Consider the following 23,364-nt stretch of genomic DNA (forward strand, 5'->3'; position numbering starts at 1 on the left):
TTGCCATTCAAAATACCATGTCACATGTACAATCTTTTACTTGTATCCTGCATATTTTTGCTAAGCAGAATTTATTTAAGCAATATTTTCTGCTTTTATTAGGCACAGGGGTTGTCAGAGTGGGCTCATCTTGTCAAGGGCCCAATTTCATTGCTTGACAAAAATACACTTAGCAGACATGAGCAGGATAATAGTAAAAAGTTATGCTTGTGATGATGTGACTATGTATTTTGACCGGTGACCTACTTCTGGTAAGCATGTTTTTTTGTTGTCCTTTGCCGCTCTCTATGATTAGGTTTCTCTGTGAAATTGGCCCATGGTCATGGTACTTTGTAAAACACTTTAAAAACAACAAATTGTCTGTCCTTTGGATGGGATGTAATTACATTAAGAATAGGCCTAGGAATTTTGCCCCTTTGTTTCTGGCATGGTTATCTGCAGATTGTACTATATCGCCTCGTCAGAGCTTCCAACTGAAAATAAACCAACATTTTCATGCTCTGATGAACACATTTGAAAAACTTCCTGATTATGAAAATTGTTCTTATTGATTTATTGAAATTCTAAATAACTCCCTGATTGTTGTAAAAAATCTTCCTGGTTGCAGGAGACAAATGTTGGCAGCTCTGCCTCGTAAACACTTTCAGGGTGCTTTATTAATACATCTCAAAACTCAGCATAATTATACTTGGCATATACCAGTTGTAATGGGACATCTGTAGACCTGTATATATAGCGATTTATAACTTCTGAGTATAATCGTTTCATAGAGAAAGGATATAAGCTTTGTATACTATTATTGTGTTTGTTCAGAGGCTGACAGTTTTTGAGGTGGTATAAACAAGACATAAATATCCTAATTTCAGGAAGAGGCTAAATTTATCTTTTTTTTCTGCAGGACATGAACTGTGTATAATACATAGGCTGTTTATTATTTAAAAGTTAATATTTATTTATAAAAACTGAAATGGAGAGTAATATTATTTTGATTTTGGTTTATTTGCTGAAATAGTTTTAAATTGTATTTAATTTTGTTTTGTTATTTTGTGAATTTCGGGAAGAAGTGACAGACTAATTAAAGGCATTTTCTTTAAAGTGTAATTGATTAAAGAAGAAGACTCTGCTTTAGGGTCGTAACTTCAGCACATTTAACTGGTTTTTTTTGTGCATTTATACCATATCAATTTATTCTGTGAGCGATTTGCAACAGCCAATACTAACTATTCTCGCTTCCCCATGTTAACAAAAGAGTTTGAACACACCTTAATGTTAGCCCAAAATGTTTTGTTTTTTCATTGGGCGTGGTCTCATTTTCTTGACAAAATAACAATAGTCTTCAACTGACACACAGTTCTCTAACCATGCCCTTTCTTCTGGTTCTGTGAGGGCATTATTCTGAGGTTTTGGCCTTGGCACTCTCCGACTATAGACTGCGGTCCAGTCATGCTGTATTGCCCAAGCAAACAACAACTGTAACCACATGTTATCAAATCAAATCTGTCTGAGTTTGGGATCACTTTGTGGTCAATATTATTGCCAATAAATGTATCCATCGTTTTCACTTAAAGAGAGTTTCAGATGCTTGATTTTGGAAGAGCAAATCCATCATTTGGACTATCAAATGTCACCCCCCCCCCCGACCATCACCGCACAAAAAAAGAGAATTTTCTATCCAAACAAAATATTGAATAAACTTTGTTTTCACCGTAATCAAAAGAGAGTACCCCCAAATAAGTTTTCTCTTATGTTTGTCTTGATCGGATCGAACTCAAATGACATTATTTTCCCTTTACGTTTCGGATTTAATTATTTATCAGGACCTTGAGCTTATTTAGGCGTATACAACTTTCCTCAGGACTGCGTTTTCAAACGCTTTTATACGATTGATAATAACTTGGTGAACTGTGGGATTAGCATCTTAACAACAACAATAGTTGACAATAATTATGCGTCATCACAGTCGACCAGACGGCCACTTCCTGTGTTATGGACAGCAAGGCGTTATTTGTGATGACAATGTTAGACCAGAGGAAGCGACTACAGATTGAAGACAACAATTCAATTAAGATAATTATAAACTAAAGTCTGCAAATAGTCGCATTTTTCTGTTCCTATCAAACATTTTTCTAGCTTTCAAACGGACGATCTGTAAACATTGGGTAACGATGCTAGATTGTTAAATTGAAATTTAGCCAATAGAGTTCTCAAATTGGTGCCCATCTTTGATGAACTTTAAGAAGAAGACGCAAGCACTTGTGAACAACGATTCGTATGACATGGTTTTTGTAAAGTTGATTGGAAAGTAACGCGCAAGATTTAGTTTTTATTGGGCCTATCTTTTGTATTATTATTTTTTTTTTCGAGCAGGCAAACAGATTGGAATGCATTCAGATGATCAAGTTTAGGGTGAAATTGTCTTGAAGAATCTTCAGTGTAAAATTCATGTATGCCGAGACACAGCTGATGTATGAATAAGCATTGTGAAAGTATTTGATTTCGATGCGTGTGAAAAAAACATAGGTTGTTTGTTTGTTTTCCAGCTTTCAAATTGGCTGAACCCATATCCCCCAACTGCAGGTGTGCCATGTTTATGAAACACAAGCACACCATTCTCTGTCGTTACAAGATCTTATTTTTAGGTGGGAGTGTGCCATAACTCATGTGCCCAAGAACCTATATCGATGCCTTTCCCCGGTTTGACGCTTCTAAAGTTCTGCATGCGTCATCATCATCACAACACACAGCGTTCCCTGCGGTGATTTTGCCGTAAACACCACCGCCAGATCAACATACATACTGGGTCTATAGGGGTGATGATATCGCGCAGGAATGTTCATTGATCATAATAGCTATTTTTGTGATGGGGACTTTCGCATTGTATTACGCATTATGTTTATTTCTCCTGTCAGTGACCAGCAAAAAAAAGGTTGTTTTTATTGAAACTTTTTATGGTATGATTAATGACAGACTCTCCGGTTGAGAGGTAGGTGGAGAGAACCATCGGGTGACATTTTTGACTCTGGTCGATGGGGTGGGCGGGGTCGTGCGCATATAAGGTGGTAAGGTGCCTGTATTTTTTTATTTCAACTAATGTATGACATTCAAATTTTATAATTCTCTCCCCCCCCCCTTGAGTTGTCACCCTATACTGACGTCATTTCCCTCTTGACAATGTGTCCCACTCGACCTATGCAACAGCTGGCCCTGTGGGGGTGTGATCACGTGTAAAAATATCCAAATTTTGATGACCATAATATAAAAAAAGGCTTCCTCAGTATTAATCTCACTGGGATTCCCCTAAAGTTTTAAATAAACAAAACAAACAAATAAAACAGCAAGATTGTCCTCGATTTAAGCCTTTCCATCATTTATGGAGTGATTATAGTGTTAGAAGCACTTAGAAGTAAAACAAAAAGAACTCAGGAGGGACTTTTTGCGAACAATAAAAACCGTTATAGTCGGAACAATGATCGTTATCACCCACTTAAAAATTACGAGGGGTGGATTTACACCGAAGTGGGTTTTCATTTATGACCGTGTAGTTCGCGTCAATTTTATTGGGGCAGTTCCCGTGTGAAATAGTATTAAAAAATACATGTCTGTAGCATAAATTGAATTTTTTAATCAATAACTTTTAATTTGACTTGAGTTTGAGTTGGGAAATAAGGTTAAAGAATAATTAACACACAATCAGAAACGGTTTCCTCTATACGCGTTGTTTGCATTCTCTGGTGTGGGGCCGACCGGACCGCACACACACCGTATTATGAAAATGGCGACCCGCTCGCATGGCATTACAGAAACGGTTGGAGGTGCATTATGAGTCACCTTGTCTTGTGTGTCATACCAAGACGGTAGGGAATTCTCCCCTGAACTACAGAACAAGCTCAAGTACACGCCGGTGACGGCCAAAAGGTTCAGTATGTCCCAGCCTGTACGCCTAGGTACAACCAAAAAAGCACTGTCCTTGGACAGTGGTTTGAGAACGGGAGTAGTTGGTAAACAACAACATCAGCAGGCTCAGCCGCCGAGTCATCAGGGTGCTATAAACGCCGCACCTGATAGAACTCTGTCCGTGGACAGTACACGCAATAAAAATCTCCCGGGTGATAACGCAGAGAAGCTTTATAGCACTTGTCACATTGTACCTGAACCTTTTACAATCAGTGAAGAAGAGATGCCAGTAGCACTCACTCCTTCACCGGACTCGGGTAGCAACAATAATGCCACAACATCATCTTGTACAACCTCATTTTCAAACACATCAGTTGTGAATCTGGAGGAGAGTGATGATAGCATCATGGATGGTAGCACCTTAGATCCCAGCAAAGTGAAGATGCGCACATCCTTGGAGATAAGCCCCAGAGATAGACGGAGCAAGATGCTGGATCTCCACCCAGTCATCGTGACGGGTGGTAGGGATGTGATCGATGGAAATGCCAAAGCTTTCTTTAAGATGAAGTATTACGGGAATGTGCAATTGGATCGACGTATCACTCAGCCGATGCTGCCATGGTTTCTGGCCGATAAGCTGCGCCGAGCGAGGAGAGATGTCCAAAACATCTTCCTGCAGGTGTCGTCGAGGGGAGTACTGGGCATTTCGGAGAGTAAAGGCTCGATCGTCTTTGAGCATTTTCCGCAGAACATTACACGTTTCTCGCGGGGCCACAACAAGAAATGTTTTGCGTATCTGTGGAGATCCGAGAGTGATTCTAACTTCACATGTTTTGTCTTTGAAACATCTGATCCAGATGTGGTAAGAAATAGTAAACATTGTCTTTAGTTATTATAAAATTACTGTCTTCCCTGCATGCAGTACAGGAAGTTTGTTATGGCTGAAATTTTTAAAACAAAATTCTAGTCAGAGTGTTCTACACATTTGCTGTGATTTTAAATTATGGTGTCTGAAAATTGCTCCTTTTGCCAACTAACAAAAACAGACTTACTGAATTTATATAACTGTATGGTCTTATGCCAAAATGGAAAAGATATCATGGGGCTAAGCTTCCTTCCATGTTACACAGTAGAAAAAGTGTTTTAATAGAATTAATTGTTCTGTGTTATTCCTGTTGACTGAAGATTTACAAATTGTGCATTCTTACGCTATTGATAGAACTTGAATCACTTTATCATGTCAGGATTTGAAGTTCTGCACGCTACTTGATATAATTTTATTACAGCCAAAGTCTACACACGTCACCAACACAATGGGCCCTCATTAGGGGAGAAAACAAGTTTTCATGTTGGGGAAGGGGGAGGGTAGTGGTAAAGAAAAAGATTGCTCCAGCCCAGTTTCTAACCTATTATTAGAGGTAAATGGTTGTATTCAGTGCATACAATGAGTGTCTGCCAAGCAGTGCTTCATAATTTCACTAGTCTGCTTAATTAAATTAAATAACTGCCTGTGCGCTTGATGTATTTGATCAACATATTTTCAAAGAATTTGGAGGGAATATTCCTTCCAAAGTCTTTAAATGGCAAGTGTGCAGCAAGGATTGAGGGTGATGTTCATGAATCAAGTATGGTGGGCAGTACCCGGAAGAGTGGTTTTTAATTGTTCTAATTGGGAACACGGCTTTAATTGACAGCTGTGTGTATGTAGCCTACTTCTGACATGGCCTAAAATATACAAAGTACGGCCAACTCTTGTCTGAAAGCACTTTAAACTTTAGTTGCAATAGCTCTGCGTAACCCTCCTGCCGACGGCGAACCCCTTCGGCTCCGCCGTCGGCAGGAGGGTTACGTTATCGCAACTATTTAAACTTGAGTGTGACACAAGTTTTTATCTGCACACTGTCACCGTGTATGAAGAAGAATTTATATTTTTCACTGAAAGTCAATACTACTTTTTGTTTACTATGTGCTTTCAAAACTACATTTGCTTGTTTGGTGTACATGTACAGTAAATGCAGAATATCTAACTTGTTAAAGGTTGTTGTTAAAAGGAAGTGCTTCCTTGATTAGGTTGTAGTGTGTAGAACAGTGTTCTGTTGAATAACACAAAATAATCAATTTTCTGCAGGTGCATCAGGTTGCTGTAAACGTACGCGATGCATCCAAGGAAGCCATGAAGTACAATCTCGTCAGTGAGGAAGAGAAAGCTGGAGTTGAGGCCATTGAGAACATACGCATCAACAATGCAACCATGTTTGAGGTACTGTACTGCGGACGGGTCACCGTCTCGCACAAGCGCGCCCCGCCCACCCTCATCGACGACACCATCGAGAAATTCAATGTACACGAAATCGAAACCAAAAAGAAGAAATTGGCCGTGACGCGTAAACGTCATTTCTCAAGCGGAGATCAGAATGGAATAATATCGCCGAGCAGTGATGATGCGTCTATGGCGACAGCCTCGGTAGACACCGACAGACTGAGTATGGAGGACACTGCATCATCAGTCAGCTCTGAGTCTATTACCTCGTCCCCTCTCAATCCAGATGCTGATGGGGACAGCATTGGTAGCCGCTCCAGCCAGAAAGACATGGCCAATGTCCTGTTGTCGCCAGTCACTAGGGACAGAGTAAGTTCGGCCGGGGCTGGAATGCTGAAACATCTGGACGGAGGATATGGAGATACTTTATCCTCGGCTTCGTCAACGACCTCCACGACTTCAGCAGAGACTAAAGTGCTAACAAGTGGACATAATCGCACAATGCTCTTCCAGATTGGCAAGACAATGCTGACTCTTATTAGCCCAGACAAGAAATCCTTCATGCTCACCAAGAAGTTCAATGACATCTCCTTTTGCTCACAGGTGAGTTTCAAATACTTGATATTGTTCTGGTGTGTTGTTTAAGAATGCAGACAATCAATTGGTAATAATTGAATACCAGTATTCAGCGTATGCGTCGCTTTTGGAAACGGAAAGGGCACCGAGGCATTTTCTCTCTTTGGTAAAGGGCACCCTATGAGGAGGTTTAAAATTTCTACTGCCAGAGCGTATAAAGGGCACGAAGGCAGTGACCAGGCCGGGGCATGAAGGCGTTCACCTTCGTTACCTTCATGGGGTATCCAGGCCTGAGTATTTGCACTTTGAGTGACCCATCCCTAAAACAACAAACCTAAGAATGTTTAAGTCAAGTGGCCATGCGATTTTGTGAAAAATGTTTGGGGAAAAAACTAATACTAACACTGTTTTCAATCATCAGGTTTTTGCTGCGAGATCAAAACAAATTGTTTTACTTATTTCTCAAAACTATAGAATTTCAGGCAATGGAAGTTTTTAACCATACCATCTTTTACCATGCCGTGCAATTGGGCAAATTTATAGCTTACAATGTACATGTGTAGTCTATACTACACTGTAATGTACATTTACGCATACTGTCCTTGATGGGTTTATATTTTAGTTCAATGTCCAAAGTGCGTGTGGTCATTCTTCTGAGAAAACCATTACTGTTCAAATCAGAATTCATTAGATTTGTTAAGATTCGTGCTTATTTCGCACTAACCATAATAATTTGGTTTGGTTGATCAGTATGTGGATAGTTCCTAAATGGTTAAAATGTGTTGTAGGGTAACATGTTATTGTTAATCAGCCTAATTATAGTTCATGAATTTCCAGTGCGAACAGATGTAGTTCTTGCGTACGTGCTGGTGCACACTTGGTGTTTTTTCCCCTCTTCTGACATGGACATTGGTATTATAAGTAATGTGCCTGAACCATTACTCACTCAACCATAGTTGCTTTGTATTCACATTAGTCAGACTGATCTGTGAGTTTCTCATTCTAAGTAATGCCATAAACCACATTCATGTTTGTATTCTAAAGTGTCGATAGGTCTATAGTGTAAGGCCATGCATTATATGTTAATTGGCTGAGCTTAATGTGTTTGAATGTGAATTCTCCCCTGCTTTGTCTGTGACTGTCGATGAATATATCCTGACAAAATTGTTGAAGGAAGTAAAAATTAACTTGAAATGGAAAAAAGAAAGAAACCGCAACAACAGTTTGCAAGTGCTGGCTTTGGGTATGGAAAACTGAACTTTAAATGTACATTGTGTCATTGATATGGTGAGTTTATTGCCATCCTTCAAAATCAACCATTGTGTTTAACCATAGAGCAAGGACCACTGGTCATTGCTGTATGAAAACATTTGAATACGTGACCAACTAGAGTATGGGTACAATGGCTTACCTATGGGGTATTTAGACAACCATGATTTGACGAATATCGAGTCTGCTGAGCGCATTTTCTGTCAAGTATCAAGTATGACCTTGTGTAGTGGGTTATTTTCAATATTGAGTGTATGGACTTTGAGTGTGAGTACTTTGCTAGCTGAGTACAAAAATTGAGTAAAAGTACCATCAAAATGGTACTCGAGTAGTTGACAATTGCCGAGTACAGTATTTTATACTGTAAATTAGACCAATTGTTTTTGTTTGCAGCCATCACCCTGTAGTTCGTTGTGTTTTTATAAGGGGAATTCTTTTTTTATTATACCAGATTTATTATTAAAAAAAATTCTTGCTTAATTTTATATACTGACTTTTTATTATGGTAAAAAGACATTTATTTGAGGGAGTTTCATCTTTTTTTAAAAAGCTTTTCTATTTCATTTGGACTGACTTTTGGAATATGTAAGGCTTCTGCCTCTATGATGAGTCTATGGTATACTTCTTTCAAGTTTCAACAAGGTTAATTACACAGGAATCACAACGGTCTGAAGACGGAACAATCTATCAATTCTGCTCACTATTGAGCCGGGGTATGTACTGAGCCAAGACAGTCAATAAAGAACAGCCTAAACAAGCGCGCAACACTTCAGGAATCCTTGCTACTATTTGACATTACTGTAATTTGATCCCACATCCTCCCCCAACAGGAAGGATAGGCTAGGCAATTCCTCTGCACAATGTAGATCATATCACATTCTGGAACTGCTGTGTAGCGGGCCGGCGTCAACGCATGCTATCTAAGATTAATTGTAATATTCAGAGTAATTCTTTATAACAGTAGTTACTGCCTTGAAGCCTGTGGCTGCTGTCTGGGGCTTTAATTTAGTGAGAGGCAGTGACGTAGTCTTTGGACAATACACGTAAGAGGAATTTGCGTTGGAGATACGCGGGCACTCTGTGCGAACGTGATAAATATTGCTTACAGGTGCTTAAAAACAGGGGGACTCCAATTGTGTTACTATCCAAATGGTGTTCGTCGTGCCTTTTCAGCTGGCAAGATTTCCCATCCGCGTTTTTATAATTTGGTCAGTAGTGAAACATTGATCCTTTGAGGTTGAATTTAAAATTGTGGTTGGTTTGATGCTGGTACTTTTGACAATTTTGTTATAGTTTCAACTAGACAGTATTTTTGTAGTTTGATTTATTAGGTACTGTGGAAAATTTGGTGGTTCTTAAATGAGCCAAATTTGGCAGATTTTGTAAAGTTTATAAGCTATAAGTTTTTGTTTGCGGTTTGAAAACAGTTAAAAGCAGTTAATCGTTTCTGATGAAGAACAAGTACTAGGCATTTTGTAAATTTAAGCACTATTTTGCATGCTTTCTGAGTTTTACAGGAAAAGTCTTTGCATGCATTCTTGCTCCTAATCATTAATCAGAGAAGAAGGGGAAAAAAACCTAGACAAGAACAAAAGAAAGAAAAGCAGACACGTGTAAAGGAAACCTCCAAAAATGGTTTCGGATTTGAAATTTGTCCATGGGTGTTCATGGACTTCCAGTTTCTACATTTCATATCATGTTTCATAAAAAACATCTTAAAACTATGTGGTAGTGACTCTGTTATTTTCACTTACTTAAATCATGCTTTTCGACAAAACATTTCAAAACAAACAGTGTGCATGTTGTTCATTTCAACAAAATATTGTCAGACAGCTAGACTAGAGGTTCAATATTACTTGAAGTAACACTGTCTTGTTTTATCAAGATTTCAAGATGCAATCCCGTTTTGGCTGCCCATTTTTATTTGTTTTTTATGTAAATTTCTCACTCAACTGAGCACAAAATGAGCTCCTACCTAGGCACATGTTGATCTTGTATTTCTATAAACCACATGACTGAAGGATGAAGCAGCAATAAGTTTCATTTCTGTTTGCACAGGTCAAATTTGACTTGTTTATTTTAGCGCAGTTAAACTTCTCATCAGGTTTATTGCAAATAACGTCAAGTTATGCTTGGCAAAGCAAACTCTGCAATGCCAATGTGTAGTGTGGACTTCCAGACATTGACATTGGTTCTGAATCCAGAAGAACAACATGTGGTTTTTACATCAGTGTTTTTAGAAAGTTGCTTAAAGGACCCTTTGTGCAACTTGGACAATGGTCTTTTACAATCTTTCAAAGAATGATAACTTTGTTTCAAGATTGATTTGACAGCATTCCATGTACTTTTCCATCTGTATAATTTGCTAGTAGTGGTAGTCAAAACTTGTTAAATTTTTTATTTGCTTTCTTTGTTGCCATGGGTCCATAATGTGGAGACGAAATCGGACCCTGTGTGTATGCATGTTACATGTGGGTTGACTACATTGTAGGATTTCATTTCATAGACTTTTCGGCCCAGGGCCCAATTTCATAGAGCTGCTAAGCACAAAATTTTGCTTAGCATGAAATTTCTTCCTTGAACAAAAACAGGATTAGGCCTACCAACCAAATTTCCATTTCTTGCTTATTACAGGTGTTCAGCTATTGTTTGCTTATCCTGAAAATCATGTGGACTTTTGTTTGGTAATCCTGTTTTTATCAAGGCAACAATTTCATGCTATGCAAATTGTTGTGCTTAGCAGCTCTATGAAATTGGGCTGTTTGGAATGGTGCCACCAATGTCCCCCAGCCATTCTGATGTTGATTGAGAAAGTCCTTTTCCTTATGAAGAATAATAATATCTGAAGGCATGTTACCATTGATTAGTTGGACAAACTCAATCGGGGTATTTTATTGTCTTTCTGGGATGAGACTTTGAAACTACAAATCATCAAAAACAAACATTTTACTTAGTTTTTATCTGCTGATATTTTGGATCTCAAAATCATTGAAGGTCACAATTACATTGGCATTACATGTGTCCCGCCTACGTTTCCTGCAATATACATTAAACAAGGTCCCTTCCTTTTGGCACAATTGACTTCCTTGTTACGCAGAATTTTGCCAAACAAAACGGTTTTTCTTAAACTTTGGGTTAAAATCCTAGAACTATCCCGACCCATCAAAATCAAACATCTGAGTTTGATTCTGCATTTGGCCCGTTTTAAATTTGGACACCCTGTAGTGTTTTTACATTATTGATGTTGAACAATTGTATACCCGGGTTTTAGATTTCCAGTAAATTTTGACCCTTATACCAAAACCTTGCTGATAATATGCACAGTAGTATATGAGTACAACTGTTTCGCTTTATACTTGGGGCCAAGCATTACCTCCATTTTAAAGAGTAAAAATACTATGGTGTTTTTGTAAAGTCCTTGATTTTGTCAGACTTGAGAAAGGATCCTAGTATTTATCACTCTCTTAATGGGATTTTAGGGTTAATTTTTATGGAAAGTTATTTAAAAGAGCAGAAAAGACACTCTAGCTAAACCAGCTTGACAATGATAACTTGTTTGTTTTCAAATGCACATTTGAAATTAAGCTGGACCCCATTAAAAACTTATGTGCCTAGTATAATGCCTTGGGGAATTTTGCTGAATGGAAATCCACACTAAGCCGCAGTCATGGCCACTGTGTGATGAAACAGTACATAGAAGATGTTAAAGATGACACCATCTATAGGCCGTTTTATCTCAACGCTTTAGTCAGCACTTAACGCCCGTACGGCCCGTCTTGCATTACCCTGTGCAGGGGTTTCAGAGTGACACGTTTATCAGTATTGAACCAACGCATTCATTTAAAAAATACTAACTGATCAATTGTCCAAGTGGTAAATATTTAAGCTAAAGTCTTCCAAGACACACCTGCTGGTTTACAATATTGGGAGGGCCTAAGAACTAGTTTTCGTACTATTTACTGCCCAGCTCAACCATAGTATCATACAAAAAGAAATTACAAAAGAAATGCTACAACAAAACCTTTCAGTAGGCTACAAGTAATAAAAATAGCAACACTTTTCATTTGATGCAGCAGTTTATTTCTTCAACATCATTTCTCTTTTACAAAATAAGTTTTTGCACATTCTAGGTTGCATGTAAAATAGTGTCAACATTTTAAATTGAATCAATGCACACCTGCTGTTCCGTGTAACTGTAATGAAAGTTCTCAAGAAAAACCCCCAGCAGGGCTCCCTGTAGTATCCCTAACGTACCAATCTTTACATACAATGTACAATTACAGTATGCCACCTTGATAGTGTCCCTTCCTAATGGAATGCTATGGATCTACCTCCATGGATGAATAATGTCTCTCTAAAAGATCCCAACCATTTTACTTCAGTTAAAGGCAAATAAACCTTTGGATTTCTAACATTAGATTATTTTACTTCTATGTAAATGTATACATTATTGTATAGGAAAAAAAAGTCCACAATTGGAACACACAATCTGAGAAACGTTTCTGACAGAAACATTTCTCAGATTAAAATTTGTTTGCGATCATAGCTACATTACTTCAAAGCGAAATGATTCTCTAGATGCCTTTGAAAGCTGACTAACCAAGAAAGTTTTGATTGCCATTAATTTTGAGAATTATAACCCTATCCCTTTCTCGTCTTGGTTCAGTTATCCATTTGAATGTTTTGCATCATCTAGCTTAAACAACAGCCCTTAGGCCTTCAATCTAATGCAAGATTCTGCATCTGTTTCAATAATATATTCGCCTACATACCATTTTAAGTATGATGTGTTGAATGTTACATTAGATGGCCTTGCTCTAGATGCTTTGAGTTTTGGTTTGAAAGGCATGCATTAGCAACAAATTTACCCTTAAAAAATACAAAGTGTAAGCAGTTTGTGAAGGTTGCAACAGGACCCTATAATTGGGAAGGGGTTTCCCAAAACTTTATTAGGTGCCCATGGGTACGTAGAAAGGCCAATGGGACTTCCCCAATGCTTCACTTTGACAAGTTGTAAACAATTTTGCAATAGAGTTGTAAAAACCCTTGGAATATGTTTAAAAAACGAAATATCAAGAAAATATAAGAAAAAAAAACAAGCCCAAATTGATTCAATTGGCTCATATAATTGGTCATGCCTCCTGTTCAGGAAATAGTGTCTAGAGTCTAGCCTAACAACAAGCATTATAGCAGGTCCACAGGGGTAAATAGATTACCCCATATGGAAGGGATGACATCAAGTTGGTAAAAAAAGGAAAGGGGTTTACCTGTACTGCCCTACCTTGACTCGTACAATATGCATTTATGCATGTTGTGAGCACAAACAAAAACAATTTTATTACTAAGAATGGCTATATATTGTAAAACTCCAAAACTAAACAAATGCAGCCCCCTTATCAAATCATTTGTAAATTGTATTATGTGCTCATGGCCGCTTGCTGTTTTCAAATATGCCAATAATAAATAATAAATTTGTCAATAATTCACCAGTTGAGACAGGCCTGAAGATAGGCAAGGAAGCCAGAGGGGAAAACAATAATTATATAATATGTACACATATTGTAATTTGTATAATTTACATCAAATAAATTTTGGTCTACACTTATAAATAAGTTGTATGTCTACATTAAAGGAACACGTTGCCTTGGTTTGGTCGAGTGGGTCTTTGAAAAGTGTTTGTAACCGTTTGTTATAAAATGCATATATGGTTAGACAGATGTTGTAAAAGTAGAATACAATGATTCACACAAACGTGCCTCAAAATTGCACGGGTTTTCCTTTTACCTCGTCGACTAACGCGGTCGGCCATTTATGAGAGTCAAATGGCCGACCGTGTTAGTTCGCAAAGTAAAAGGAAAACCTCGCAATTTCGAGGCAAATTTGTGTGGATCATTCTATTCTACTTTTAAAACATCTTTTCAATTAAATGCATTTTATAACAAACGGTTACAAACGCTTTTTATAGACCAACTTGTCAGATCCAAGGCAACGTGTTCCTTTAAATCAATTTTATTTCTATGTACACTAAATCATTTTTTTGTCCATGTTAATCCACATAAATAAATTTAATGTGTACACAAAAACATTATATTAAATCGATTATGTGGACATTAAATCAATTTTATGTCTACATTTATTCAAACTATGTGGGACATAAATATGTCACCTAATAAAGTGTGTTTGAATGAAATGGGCTGCTAAAATTCTATGCAATAAACATGTTTTTATTTATTTATACAATGTAATGATTTATTTTGTTCACGTTTGTCTTGCCTACTGAAGCAAAGACATACAGGATATTGTTTGACTTCTTTTTCTTTTCATTGGATGCATTAAAAAATAAATCAATCAAAATTTCTGCAATACTGCATTACTTGCGACTGACTGCAAAGATCTTACCTGAAGATGTATTTAATGGTTGTTTTAATCCTAATGTACACACGATTGTAATATGGTGAATTCATCTACCTCACCCCTTTATTCGACATATGTGGCATTGTGTACGTGTTGTTGTGTTCATTTTTGCTTCTAGAATTTCATTCAAAGATTGCACATGTATTTACGAGGAAACGTGTCCCACCCCTAAGACCCGGGGCTTTTTTTCTCACCTTGGTTTAGGCTTTGTCTACGGCTGTGGGCTATGTTTGATGTTGGAAACACTGTGCAAAATAAAGTACGTACATACTCCTCTAAAATTGATGACTGAGCCCCCCTGGCAGCCGAGGCTTTGGAAAACACCATTATTGATGATTTGTTCATGAGGGCAAGACAATTAACAAGCACCGCGGTAATGACCCAGGGCATGCTGGCAAACTTACCTCCATTGCCTCTGTTAATAATCAGGTCTATCACTTCCCTTAATTCAATGTATCTAAAAATTGCTTTCAAAAGCAATTAGCATTCTCTGTCTCAATTTGTGTGCTGTAAAACACTTGTTTCAGGAAGTGGTTTCTGGTAACATTTTGTAAACATGAAGTAAATTGAATTGATGTTTAGCGTTCCCATAGGAAGGGGTGTCTTTGGCTTGAGACCCAGGCAACTGAATCCTGTGAAATGGTCCACTCTTTAGTACATTTTTTTGGGTGATGATGTAGGCCTTCCTCTGCACAAATATTGTTGGACTTAATTAATTGGGTTGTGTCATGATTTGTTTGCGAGGTTGATGTTGTTGTAAGGAGAGGAGGTATGTACAGTTGTTTGAGCCATGCTAGAACATGGAAGCCTGTTACTTTACAGAGGCAATTATTTCTGGTCAAGCAGCCTAGAGTGTTCCTCCGATGAGCCTTTGAGTTGTCCGTTACTAAGGAAACATGCCTTCCTTTAAAAAGAACAAAATATCAGGCCTGCAATAATGGTCGTTCAACAAAAGTGGCTACATAGATAAAAATGTAGGACCTTTATTGTACTGCCACTCAACATTTAGAAAATATAATTTACTAGTCGCTTCCCAACACAGGGTGGTTTAATGTGTACAACTCTCAGCGCTTCAGACTAGATTGTAAAGCCCCAGGGTCATAAATGAAATTTATCAAGTGGTTGCTAAGGAGTTGCTAATGTTTGCTGAACACTAAACATCCTTCTCATTTGAAGGTTTTGAAATCAAGGGAGTGGTATAAAGGAAGGAAAATCACCAGCAGAGACAATGTTACCCAAACAGACAATTGCACTCCCCTTGATTAAAACAGAATTGCAATGGCAAACGCTATTGGGAAACAATTTGCTGACGTTGGGAAATAATTGACAAGTTTAGTTAATTTGGAATTGTATGTTTTTGATCGATCAAATAAACACCAGTGAGGCTTGCTAGATTTTCACACTGTGTAACTCACTTCAATTCGTTTCGTAAGTTAATGATCTTCAAAGTACACACATCTTCAATGTACACACAATACAGTGTGTACTTTTTGTTTGTGACTCAAGTTAATACCACATAATTTAGCATGCCAGTAATCTCACATTCAAAGAAATCTAATCACAATTACACTAGTAAAAATGTGTTTTTCACCCCACCAACACAATCACAAGACAAAACTTTAATTCTAACAAAAAGTCCATAATAATGTCTTCGCAATCATAAGGCCTACAGTCTTGATTTGCAGCTGTGTGAAAATGCAAAAGTGCAAACCTAGTGATGGGCAATTCCACCAAAAAGTGTCCTCGGCCCAAAAAATTGAAGTCAAATTTGTGGAATTAAATTTAAAGTAGCAAGAAAGAGTGATACCTAGTGATTTCAAATCTATGTTTGTTTCATTTTTTTCCCCTTGGATTTCCATGTTTTTCATCGTTTATTAAAAAAGTTTTTTTTGTTGCCAAATTCGTGATTTTTGGGAAATGTTTGGCACAATTGTCTATTATGCCCTCCTGGTTACATTTTAGATGATATTTTAATTATTCTTAGCTTAAAACATATAACTGGGGGTTAGTATTCACAATTTTAAAGAAACTTCATTGTAAATTTATTCACAGGGTGCTGCCACTTGTTTTAATTAGCCCTTAATTACCAATTATGAAATGTAATGTCCATGACATTGCATGGTGTTTAGTTTTATACTCTAAAGCCAGTAAGAGATATTTTCATGAAACTTCATATGTTTTGTTCATGCTAGTTTAATTATTAACTTGAACAAAACATTACATGATATTGTTTCATGTCCTGAAACTTGCTGATGAAAATGTTAACAGCAATGAGCATGTCCAGAATTTGTATAAAAATCAATTCCAAATGTTGTAATTTCAACACATTCATTAGTTAATGACAACTGTGACGAACTGCGTGAAGAAAATGCTTTCAGAGTCCCTGGTTGGAAAAACATTGTCTCTGATACAGCACCGGGATTACTGCTTTATTATTTTAATTTGGTAATATAGTACCTGTAGTTTTTGCCTTGAATCCCTAATGAAAATTGATGGAGTGTGTAATTGCATCAATTCCCTAAGCGTGTTGAACGCAAAGCAGTTCCCTGCGCATCGGTAATCAAGAAGCGTAACAGTCAATAGGTTTTAAACCGTTTTGATTCAGACACCGGTGTATTATTGGTAGGCCTAGGGAGCTGGTAAAGCAGGCCTCATGCTAAGTTAAGGGGCACCTCTATGACGGAAATTTAAATTGCATATGGAACATTTCAACGGGCACATTAAGACAATGACCAAGGGCATGGAGGTGATTGCTTTCATTGGAAAGAGGTACAAGTGTCACAGTATAAAGCAAGTTGCCAAAATCTAATTATTTTAACATGTAGGGCCTCCTCAGTCAGTTTTCATTGCCGTTTAAATCCAATGACTTTTCATGCTTAACAATTTGTTTGAAATGGTACAGTGAAATGAATGAGTCACAAGACCTGTGGTCTTGTTGAGTTTTTTTTATGCAATCAAGTCTTCCACTATCATTTTCGTAAAACCCAGACTATGCAGTTCTTCCTAGAAATGTGTAAAATCTTTCTTTGGGGAAGTGGGAGACTATGCTTATTGTAAAGTTTCTTGTAAAGCAGCAGAGGAGGCAGCAAACATAACGCTCCTTTTTTGCAGCTCTGAGTGTACGAGCACATGCTCAGTATTTCGACCTAGTTTTGAGCATGCGCACTGCTCGCGAGAACTGAAAAAGGATTGTAAAAGTCTGTCATTGCAACCCCTAATTTTGGACTGGAATTTTCAAATGCTGAATTGTTGTAGCTCCCCTTTAAATTGATGCAATCATTGGCCAAGTGACAGAATGGCTTTGTCCATCAGATGTCACTCAATGAAGAGATTTGTTGGTGATGATATCACTGCAATTGCTCCAGGGTGATTTCCGTTAGTGTATGCTGTTCACTGTATTGCTTTCAATGGAAATTGCCACATTGTGTTGCAGATATTATTTTAATGACTGCAAGGCTTTTCATCCAGGTGATAAAATTACATGTACCCTAAGGTGTTAGACAATGAATGGTTTTGCTGGTACATGTGCATTGAAGCAGAACTTCACATAATTTGTCATTAAATGGATGGTGCTCAATTTGGTCATTGAGCAAAGACTCTAGACTAAATTCCTTCCTCCATGGTGGTCCGGTGGCACAGTGGTATCTTTCCTCGCCTTCCATCTGAAGGACCCCGGTTTGAAACCTGTCTGGGCACTATGCGGATTTTACTAGGTTCTCATTCCCTTTGCGGGTTTTGCCTGAAATACTTCTTCATGGGAGTTTATCTCTCTCACTCACTTTATTGAGTTAACTTTTCTGGGAGTCCTTTACTTCACAGCCACAGTTAATGAAATGGTGTATAATAATGTGGCGGTATCTGGATTGGTGGCTACAGCTAAACAGTAAATAGGACGTCCTACAGTCATAGGTGTTACTGTAGCCACCAATTTTGGGCTTTAATAGGCTGGAGTAAAAAAATAGCCGTCTTGTCCCCTAAGTGTTGAATAAGGGTTTGATGATTTCTCCTGTATGTATACAGGAAACATGATGAACATGGTGGCAGCAAGAATAGTAGTTGCAATAATCAAACCCCTCCAACCTCCAAATGGTCTCCGACTGGCAGGAGGATAGACGGTTACGATTATCACAACTACAAGAATAGACACTGTAGAGTATAAAGTCCTTGTCAGGACCCCAACATTTCAAAAATTCTATTTTTCATTTTGCCCATCAGGAAAGTATAATAATTGTCAATCCCCTGTGAATGAGGTGTCTTTCACTAGAAAATATGTCTATTAACTCCAGTTTGACAGGAGAGACCAACACACTGCTACTCTGTACACATTGTACACCACTGTAGTCATCACATCTCAGCATTTGCAGTAAATTTACATGATCACCATGAGTTAGACTCGGTGGATGCTAAGTCAGTAACGAGGCGGTGCTAGCAGTAATGATGCTATAAGTTAATGCCCCGCTGCTCAAATCTCTGGGCTTATAATTAATATCAAACTACTTGACACTTGAAAGCTAATTAATCATCAAGGATTGGCGTAATGGCCTAATAAGGTGTTACATGTAGTTCCCATGGGAGGTTGAGAAATCACAGCTTTGTCTGTCCCTGAAGGAATGTATTATTATGCTGTGCATAAAATAACAAAAATCTAAACAGTTGAATAGGCCTACAGAAACATAGACAAGAATTTGTCACACAAATATTTATACAAATATAGCCTAATGTGAGAAGTTACAAAATCACTGTCTTTGAAAGATCTTAAACTGCTCCAGGGTGGAACATTTATAAATAAAAATAATTTTGTATTTTTCATCTTTTAAAAACAACACCGTTCAACCTACATTTTAAAATGTCATCAAATCAGGTGATCAACATCAAGTTTTAAGTGAAACCAACAATTTAACGCAACGAGCGTACATTTTTGTAAATAATGTTTAAAAGGAAATTTGTGCATGCTCATGGTTTGTTGTTTGTTTGAATGAAGCAATGATGATTTGGGTTTGGGATCCTCATATTAATTCCTTACTTTGACAGTATTTCAGATTGAATACTAGAGGGTGGGTACTGAGTGTCCAGTACAAACTGTATAATTAGCGAGCTTTCATATTGAATCTTATCAACAACAAGAAGTTAATATTGTACTGTACTGTACTTTTTCTATTGTTCAGGCCACTGCTTAAAAAAAAAGTCTTTAATAAATTTATTATGAAATAACATTTTGCCAACTTGTAATGTATGACACCTTAATGTTTGTTTTCTGTGGAATGTTTTTTATGGATGTAAAAGTTTGATTTTTATCTAATTTTTAAACTATTTGTTAACATCAGTGTGCATTTCAGCTTGTATGCTTTTTAGTGTGTGCATCAAGATTAATTTTCCATGCACTTCGATTTCTTGATTTATTGATTACATTATAAAGCCATCTACAGTAAACATGAAGTGTACAAATAGAAAACATGCACAGCGTAATTGTATGGTACATGTACTCCTGTCATACGGTGAATGTGCACAGTTGCTTATATACAGATGCATTATAACATAACAGCCCTGTACACATTGCATTTACACACAAACTCATAGGAGCAGTAATTAGTGATGTAGGCCTATCCAATTTTAACATGTACCATTTGTGCCTGTTTGCTCACCATGTTGATGTTTAACTTTAAAAGGTCATTTTGTGTGTTAGTATCGTACGCATAATTTGTAACGAGGACTTTAGATGGACATCATCCCTGGAATAAATTGACAAATTATATTCTTATTTGCGCACATCAGTGAGATTCAATGCTACGGGTTCTAAAGCATACTGTGTGCAAGATGGCTCGTAGATATTGGGTTTTTTAAATGTCATTGGAAGACATACATAATTTACTACGTCACTGACATACATTTGTGTAAAAAATGTAGTTCACATCGTATAGTGTGGGATGCTTTACTGCTAATAAATAGGGCCTCCAATTTGAATCGCACACTCAATTGTGACGTTTTTGATACACAAATGGCTTCAATTAGCTGTGAAAGGAGATTCTCAGAATTTAGTGTGTCACTGTCTTCTTTTATTAAAAAAATATATATAAATATATTTTTTATATAAAATTAAAATACATTGCAGTGTTAGATTTTTGTATCCTTTTTTTTACCCCATGTTTGTGTTTATTGATATTTTGTCATGCTGTGTCTACAAGTTCAAATTTTAATGAAATAATGTGTAGTCATGTAGGTCAAAGTCAGATTCGAATAACATCTGGTCCAATGAGTTGCAAAGTCACAAGGAACGGCTTTTTAAATTTAAATTGCTCGGGCTATAGACAGTTTCTGTGTCACCTGATTCAAGGCAGAAGTTTTTACTTCTATATGACTTGAGCAATGCTGTCTTTAGTCTGAGGAATCCAATTGGATTGTTAACTTGCGACCAATCGAGGCATTGTACCAGAAATTATTAAATATGTAACTTGGAAATTATGGCTTTATTCATTTCAGTCAAGTTCGCAGCTTCCACCCAAATGTTGTCCCCTTTAAGTTACTTGTCCAAGATCATCCGCATAATATTTTGAAATGTGGATCTTGTGTCAAGAATTCAAAATCACTTTAAAAAGTGATCCTGCCGGAATTGTCTTTAGATGAATTGCACATGGCGTAATTGACCACCATCTTTGATGAAACAGGCATGCGTGCAACTGCAAGTCTATCATTGACTGGGAGGTTGCGCGCAGCGGAAACACAAGTGCACTTTTCCATTGTATATCGTCAAATTTGGCGGTCGATGACGCAATGTGCAATCCATCTCTTCATCTCTGCTGTGTTTAGTTTTTAAGTTTCAATTTTTTACTCATCCTTTTGGCAGGTTCCTGGAAAAGGTCACCGCACTCTCCCATCTAGGATTTCCTTCCTATCTTAGATCTCTCCAAAAATACTTCACCAAATCTCATCTACTGTCTCCTAGTCCTAATATATCTTGTAAATAACACCTCTTTGAAGATATAAATGAACCTGTTTTTATACTTTATGTCGTCTCTCTCTGTAGGGCATTAAAGAGCCGGAGTTCTTTGGCTTCATCTGCAGAGAGAAGTCCACCGTTTCCAGCTACATGTGTTATGTCTTCAAGTGCCAGTCAGAGCCTGTGGTATGTACTTTACACATCAGTTTAATAAAAACATTAGGGAAACTTCCCCTATCATGCCACCACTATCATGCCACCACTCATTTCAACAAAAAGGAATATCTCATTTGAGTAAATTATAGACTGTTTTTTTTTTCATAACAAATGAAAAGGTGGTGGAAGGATACAGACATTTTTCTAAAATTTAAATAAATTGTTTGTTTCGATGATTCAGTTGTGTTGTGAAGTTAGAAAATAATATAAAGTAAGTGGAGACAAAATATGAATGTCATGCTGGACTAGTTTGTGTGAATGGTCCCTGATCTTGAAGTGTTGTGCACTCCAGACTTCTGGTGGCTGAGACGTCACAATGTAGTGGCTTTGAATTCAAGACATGTCAACGGGCAAGACACTTAATCATAAATTGCATCTCTTTACCCAAAAGTATTGAGGGCTGAGGGGGTAATTGTTTTTGATTAACCCCAGGCTGCTAATGTTGTCTTCTCCCTAAGGGAGTTGGGACTATTCCGAGAATAAGTTCCTTAACAGGGTTTTCCCCAGCATTTGTCAAAACTGCTGGGCATTCTGGACAAAGAATTTGGATGTTGGGCCAAAGCATGCTAAATTAAAAGAAGATCTTTAGAATGTTTTCTACTATAGTGTTTGTCTTGGTTTAAAAGCCCTACTGTGCAATATGGAGCAATCTAGATGGTTTTCTCTTGATAAATGTTATTATTTTTGAACGTATTGACCAGAATATTTTGGGTGTTAGCCCGATAGGTATGCTAGCTGCACGAGGAGAACCCTGCTTGAGCAGTGGGCAGTGACTCTATACAAAGTATGGTAGATGAGTACACACTTACCAACCCCAAACCCATCAAAATCCAACTGTTTGTTTAATTCTGGTAGACTGATGACTGCACTTGTAAACTGATTACGCATGGGATTAGAAGGAATTTTTTTTTGATGGGCCATAGCAATTTTCCTCATCTTAGTACTTCTATAGACCCCTTTTTACAGATAGGCCCGAAGTGGTGATTATGATGCATTTTGGGACAGTTTACGAGTAAGCTATGCACGTTTTATGCGTGACGAACATCCCAAAACATCGCATCCTATCCCAGAATGCATTGTGTTTTCCTATTTGTAAAGGGGTCTATGAGAACAGTGTAAATTTGTATTGGAACTTTGCAAAGGGCACAACAATGAAAGACCACGACAATTACTGCATGGGTTCTTTGTGTTAATTTCGAAGCCTGACTCTTACCATCGTACAGAGTCCAATAGTTTATGTGTTAAATTCTGATGGTGTTCAGATTTTGTAAGAGTGGGGAAAGATCCTATGTGATCACTTAAAGGCAGTGGACACTATTGGTAAACACTCAAAATAATTATCAGCATAAAACCTCACTTGGTAATAGGGAGAGGTTGATAGTATAAAACATTGTGAGAAACAGCTCCCTCAGAAGTGACTTAGTTTTCGAGAAAGAAGTAATTTTCCACGAATTTGATTTTGAGACCTCAAGTTTAGAACTTGAGGTCTCGAAATCAAGCATCTGAGAGCACACAACTTCGTGGGACTAGGGTGTCTTATATTTCATTCATATCTCGCAACTTCGACGACCAATCGAGCTCAAATTTTCACAGGTTTGTTATTTTATGCATATGTTGAGATACACCAAGTAAGAAGACTGGTCTTTTACAATTACCAATAGTGTCCACTGTCTTTAAGAATGTTATGGTAGCAAACAAATTAGAATTGGATTAATCAGTGACTTCTTGCACATATTATGTAGGATATTGTCATTTAAAAGTTGCGAGGGGACTAAGTGTAATAAGTCATGCAAGGGAGTTA

General features: G+C 37.5%; 1 protein-coding gene across 2 annotated transcripts in view; it reads left to right on the forward strand.

The window, feature by feature from the left end:
* Nucleotides 1–3,781: 3,781 nt before the first annotated feature.
* Nucleotides 3,782–23,364, forward strand: part of LOC117293347 (TBC1 domain family member 1-like) — a 62,815-nt gene continuing 43,232 nt past the window's right edge. For both annotated transcript variants that reach the window (XM_033775633.1, XM_033775634.1), the window contains exons 1-3: nucleotides 3,782–4,756; nucleotides 6,023–6,757; nucleotides 21,435–21,533. In XM_033775633.1, coding sequence (XP_033631524.1) covers nucleotides 3,923–4,756; nucleotides 6,023–6,757; nucleotides 21,435–21,533 — 1,668 coding nt within the window. In that variant the 5' untranslated portion in view covers nucleotides 3,782–3,922. The remainder of the gene's footprint in view (nucleotides 4,757–6,022; nucleotides 6,758–21,434; nucleotides 21,534–23,364) is intronic.

The sequence above is a fragment of the Asterias rubens genome, chromosome 8, assembly GCF_902459465.1.
Source record: "Asterias rubens chromosome 8, eAstRub1.3, whole genome shotgun sequence".
Lineage (NCBI taxonomy): Eukaryota > Metazoa > Echinodermata > Asteroidea > Forcipulatida > Asteriidae > Asterias > Asterias rubens.